Source organism: Ciconia boyciana, chromosome 10 (assembly GCF_034638445.1).
Source record: "Ciconia boyciana chromosome 10, ASM3463844v1, whole genome shotgun sequence".
Lineage (NCBI taxonomy): Eukaryota > Metazoa > Chordata > Aves > Ciconiiformes > Ciconiidae > Ciconia > Ciconia boyciana.
Genome location: NC_132943.1, coordinates 42,092,960 through 42,098,959, shown reverse-complemented (window position 1 = coordinate 42,098,959; position 6,000 = coordinate 42,092,960). Strand labels below are relative to the sequence as shown.

Sequence of the window (6,000 nt, the reverse complement as noted above, 5' to 3'; positions counted from 1 at the left end):
AAGCAGTTAGTTTTATAAAGCATATAGGATATTAAAGTAATGAAAGACATTAATGTGACATCAATTTTTAAGGAGAGTTACTTGCTGAAATAAATGGGTATAGCCTAAAAGTTGATGGCATGTTACAGTCCTGAGTAATGAACCTCTCTGCCCCCTAAAACCTCATAGAATAAATAATGCTTGAGCAAGTCAGTGGTCATTAACTCTTTATCCTCTGAGAGCTACATGTCACGCTGATGTCTCATCTGGTTTTTTTGAACTTTTTAAAATTCATTCAGAAAGGAATTCTCTTTCCGGGAATAGCTATAACTTGGGGTGTTATTCTGAAGTGTCTGCTTTCCGAGCATCTCCCCCTTTCAGTGAAGTAGAGCTGTGACTGGTATTGCCAGACGTAAAATTCTTGAGGAAGTTATTTTCTCTCTTTTCCTTTATTTCCTTCTTTTGTTTTTCCTTTTCCTGCTTTCTCACTGCCTGCCAGTGCTCTGATTCGCGCTTTACCCAGTGGTGTCTTGGCATACCAAACCTGGAGAATGAAAAAGCACGTGCATGTTTGGTTAAAACTTAACAAACAAACAAACCCCAAACCCACACTTAAACTTTTTACTAGTACAATAGAGCATTCCTTAAAAAAAAAAAAAATCTTAAAATCCTGGCTGGCTCGTGGAGAAGGAGAAATGAAATCCTCAGATCTCTGGAGAACATTATTATAACAAGAAGTATAGCAATTGCTTGCTTGAAGTGTGTCTCATTAACAGAAATACTTAGCTAGGCCATTTGTGTTGCTATAGTTATGGAAATGTTAGAACTTCTATGATCAACCCTATTTCCGAGGTATATAGCTCTTGTCGAAACTCCCTCTGGTCTGAAACTTGGCAATAGACAAAGCATATACTTCTCATGGCTCTGCAAATCAATCCAGACAGTTTTTATTTCAATGAGAGAGCTTAAGCAGCAAAACAAACCCCGCACATTAAAAACCTGTTTATTGCTTTCAGATGCCTGTTCACAGTCCTGTGACTTGTAAATGACTTTGGTATAGTCGCTCTGCAAACTTGCCAAGCTCCTGGACTGTAATGTCAACAAGGCAGTTCGAGGCCATGTGAAAATAATGTAAAATGAAGGAGAGGGTAGTGCATTAAAGTCAGCAGTGTGTAGGAATTAGTCTTTCCCCATACCTATGTACAGGAACCTTTATCGATAAAGTCCTGCCTACAGCAGAGATTAAAATGCCGCTAGGTGTTGGCACGATTGATAAAATGCCTTCCTTCTTGACGGTATTTGTCCACGCGCTGCCCCAGGAATGAATGTCTTTCCTTTGACCACAGACCACTATTTAATGCCACAACTGCGTCTCCTCTGCCCTTCGCTTGGGTAGTCTTCAACCTTCCTACCAATGCGGCGCCCTGTAAAGTCTGCCTTTTCCGTGCGATTCATCCAAAACGCTGCCTCCAGCTTGAGCCCGGTAAGCCTACCCCTCGGAATTTGCCTTGTCCGGTTTCCCAGTGTGTGTTACAGACGGGCAGCAGCAAGAGAAGTAGCTGGGAGAAGAGGTATTGGAAGTGTATAGGGAAGAAAAACCCTTGAAGTTCCTCTCCTGGCCCCAGACGGTCGTCCTTGGTGTCATGCTGCTTAAAGGCTTCCTCTGGGTCCCAGAAAGGGGCTGATGACAGGCACCCTATCTGGATCTCTTGCCGTGCAGGTTAAGTCCCGTCAGCAGGTAAATGAAGTCTGACGGCTCTCAAATGGCCAGCTGGCTGCCGAGCAGCCCCGACACCGTGATCTCTGCTCTAATTGCCCGAATTAGCTGAGCACCCCTCCACGAACCCCGACCCCCCTGGTTAAAACATCACGCAACCTCTCGCGCATCCACATCTAGATGGTGCCGGGGGACGTGTTTGGGAGGAACCCCAGGGCTCTCGGTGCAGTGGCCTGGGCAATTGAATTTTGCTGTCCTAACGATGGTCTGGGGCCAAGCTACTCCTGTGTCAGGGAGAACGGGCGCAGCTGGGACAACACGGGGCAGGGAGAGGCCTGGAGATGGCTGTCTATGGCCCTTCATGTGAGTGGGATAAGAAAGACAAGATGGTGGTTGTGGCGATGGGCTCGGGGAGGAATCGACTTGCCCAGCGGTAGCTAGCAATCAAGCAATGTCTCTGGCCTTCCATGCGTGGTAGGCCGTGAGGCCATAGAAATTCTATTTCCCCCACCAGGTTTGTTGTCCTGGGTACGATGTTCTCCAGACCTTACGTGGGAGATGGAAAGAATAACAACCCCCTGCCAACAGCTTGCTGGGAGCTTGGTAGGACGGAAAGTGCCATCGGGTGGGTGCAGCCTGGGGAGGTCATCTCGCTGCCCGCGCCGAGTCGCTGGTAAAGGACCCTGCTGCCCGTGGCGGGAGGAGCCGAGTGCCTCATGATGTCTTCTCTTGTTCCCTTCCCATTTCTTTGCGCTCATAGTTCAATGCAGTGAATCTACCTGCCTGTTGGCAAGTGATGATGGCCGCTTTTGACTCTTTAGCGAGTGGAGCTATGTGAGATTAGTGAAGCCACCTCCTCAGATATGCTTAAAATAAAAATAGATTTATCACTAATGCACTAATGTCTGAACTGGGGATGTAAGTTACTGTCAGTAAGTGACGGATCAGAGTTAAAATGTTTGCTTGTTGGAGGAATGATGCCCACAGTCTTTGGTTTTCTTGCATATTTTGAGTATTTTGTACCAGTCACTGCCAGGCAGAACTAGTGTGCGAGTCGGACTGCCCTTTGCTCCTCTAGGACTGCCGTTATTTCTGTGTAAGGATTTCTATCAATCACACTGGTGTAATAACTTATAATTTCAAAAATGTGGATGTATAATTGGGGTAGAAATTTGAGTAAATTGAATGAAGAAATCACATTATCACAAATTTTGCATTATTTATATTCATTTTGGAACACTGGTGGAATATAAATGTCAAACAGGGAGATTCATGTTTCCAGTGAATAGAAATCAAAGACTCATCACAGCGCTAATCTTCACTTTGAATACTGCGTTTTAGCTGCCCCGCTTCAAAAAGGACAAAGCAAAGCAACAGAAAAGGTCTAGCGATGGCGATGATCAGAGGCTCGGGAAGAGGGGCTTCTGTGCGAGAAGAGGCAAAGATACTGGAGTTAATTAATGCACGAGGCCATTTTGACAATCCTCTTCCCCTGTGCCATATTACAGGTGCTGGGGCAAGGTTCCATGACATTTAAGGAAACAAATTTAAAACCGATAAAAGGAAATACTTTCTTAAGGGCTGTAATTAATGCAAGGAAATTATTGCCATGGGACGCTGAGGACAGTATCGCTTTAGCCGTGTTCAAAATGAAGTGCTGCCTGCATACTTTGTGCTGCACAAAACAGGCACATTTATAGTAAGTGGAATAATATTTTCAAGTTAAACTCGCGCTAAATACTAGCTCTCACGTTTCAGGGTACAAATGGATTACTACTTGGAACTGGGAACGATAGGGGTTTTTTTTCTTTGCTGCAACACTGAACCATTAGCCTTTCCCTGAGGAAAGATATTGGTTTAGATAGGAAGCAAGAGGAAAAAGAGTGATTTGCCAAATATCACAAATGCTGCCTATGTTGAGTGAGCCAAATGGCTCTAAATGGAAATTGGAAAGTATTCAACAGGGCTGGGAGAAATACACACTATCATTAGGTTAGCAGTGGAAGAAGACTTGGACAAAGTTGTTAGAGACTGCATCCTGTCTATTGTGCGAGGTGCTGTGGGGATTCAAAACCAGAGGGGATTTAAAGAGCAGAACGAAGAGGAAACCTTTTAGCCAGGAGAACTCGATGGTTTATAAACATGTCTGGGTAGAAGTTGGGGGGGGTGGGTATGGGACTGAGAAAGCTCTTCCAGCGTGTCTCGTCTTCAGTACAGAAGTCCTATCCCATTTGGAGCCCCTGCTGTGGGCTGCCTGCAGCTCTCCTGGGCATACAGCAGGGCTGTCCTGTTCAGTGGCCAAGGCTTTACTGGCGTTTAGTAGGCTCGAAGTGCCTCTGTCAAGCACCGTGCTGTTTTTCTGGGGTGTCAGTGCCGCTAAGCTGTAGTGTTGCGCTCAACTAGCTAGTTCAAGCCCAGTTCAGCTGTCCCTAAGCTACGCTGAAGTCACTACAGTAAATAAATTGTAGACCTGTTCTCAAGCCTGATAAACTGTTCCCACCATGAGGAAAACCAAAAGCAATACAGTGAAAGCAGAATTAACCACTACATAAAGATAATCCTCGTCTAGGGAAAGAAAGAGAAATTATTACTGAGCTACATGTGGGAAATGTAGTTGTTTACAGGGTGATCCGTGTATGTTTGAAGTGTATGTCACGCACCTCAAATGCACTAGGTTTGGCCTTAAGGATTTTACGGCCCTGAGGGTGGGGAGAGGGATGGCGTTTGAGGCAGATACTACTTTATTTAAACCCTGAAATGAAGAAAGTTCTTGTTTGAAATAGTTTTAAATAAGGACTTAAAACTCGATCCCTATGTGGAGCACCCTGCAGACCCCACATGTCCAAGTTTTCTGCCTTCTCATGATAATATAGCCAGGCTTGCTGAACACGCCAGCTCTGAAAGAAAAAGGACCAATGCATCGGACTAATGGCACCGGCATAATTTATCCATACATGTGAAGGAGGCCACTCTGTCCAACCTGAGCTGGGTGCAGCAGTAGGTTCAGCAAAGCAATATGCCAGGCGTGCGGCCCGCGCGGAGTCGCTGCCTGTAATAGCGACTGTTTGCCTGGCACGTCCAGCTGCCCAGCAGCCCGGGCTGCCAAACATCCCAAAATGAGGGAGATGGGTGTTTGGTGCCCTTGAGCCATACATCATCATTCAAATAGTGATGTGCCAACCCATCAGCAGAATTAGCAGGTCTCTAGATCAAATGTGCCTGGACAAGGACGTGGCAGGGGACGATGAAAGACAGCTAGTTAACGTAGCTCTTAAGGTCACCTTAAACGTTTCTTCCTCCTCTTTGTACACCGGGTCCTGTCTGGCCAGAGAAGCCACGAACTCGGCGGTCCTCAGTGGCTTCCTGGTCATCTGCAGGAGGCGTAGCTCGCTCAGGACAGCTTGCACCGCCTGGACGATGTGTCCCTGCGTGAAACCATCGGACACCTTTGCGAGGCAGCTTATGTTCAGCAAGTTGGTGATCGCTCCACCGTTCTGCAGGATGATGTGTTTCCATAACACTGCTCATCAGGACCCAGAAAAAGAGAGAATGCCAAAGACATGCAATAAGGAAAGCAGGAGAAATATTTTTGCATTTTGAAGTTGAAACAGGAAAATAAGGGATATCAGTTGGGAAAGTCAAGATTCAAATTTTTCTTGTTTGCCGTTTCTTTCATCTATGGATTTATAGCATAGAGGCCTTTAGGTACATCTGTTCTTAAACTGTTAGTGATCATTTGTTGGCTACCAGTCAGTACTTTGAGAAAGTCATTAAGGGCACATAACAGGAGGTGTATATGTGTGTAAAAATGGAAAGAACTACTTAAATATGCCTGTGTGTATACACAGAAAGAGAACCTGTCCAGAATGTTCCCATTTGGGTGTGTAGAGTTAAGTACCTATATTAACAGCCTGTTTTTATTTCCGTGACCCTGATCGCAGGTTACTCCTGCTGAACTGAGAGCTGCTACGGGGACTCGATGTCTGGTTTGGAAGCCAAAGGCTTCCAGCCACGCAGGCGCGTGTTGCAAAGGCCAGGTGTACGTTTCTGTGATTGGCATCTTGCTCGTTAGTTAAATGGCGAACCTGTTTGTACCTTTTAGCTGTGAACCTTTGTGACATGAAGGTATTTTAATGTTTGTGAGGTGCCTGAGATTTTGCTTCCAAAACCCCCAAATTAAATAGAGTAATAAATGTTTTTGGTTTATCCTCTGTAAAGTAAGAGTCTGTCTCAGAGAAACTTAGTAAAACCTTCATGCCATCTCACCATGCTTTTCTTTAAAGCCCCTCGTGAGAACGCTTGGA

General features: G+C 45.5%; 1 protein-coding gene across 1 annotated transcript in view; it reads right to left on the bottom strand.

Annotated features, from left to right (window-relative positions):
* Positions 1-409: 409 nt before the first annotated feature.
* IQCA1 (IQ motif containing with AAA domain 1) overlaps positions 410-6,000 on the bottom strand; it is a 110,077-nt gene continuing 104,486 nt past the window's right edge. Inside the window, exons 18-19 of the mRNA XM_072875236.1 lie at positions 4,978-5,216; positions 410-523 (exon numbers count right to left, since the gene is read on the bottom strand). Of these exons, the coding sequence (XP_072731337.1) occupies positions 410-523; positions 4,978-5,216 (353 nt within the window). The remainder of the gene's footprint in view (positions 524-4,977; positions 5,217-6,000) is intronic.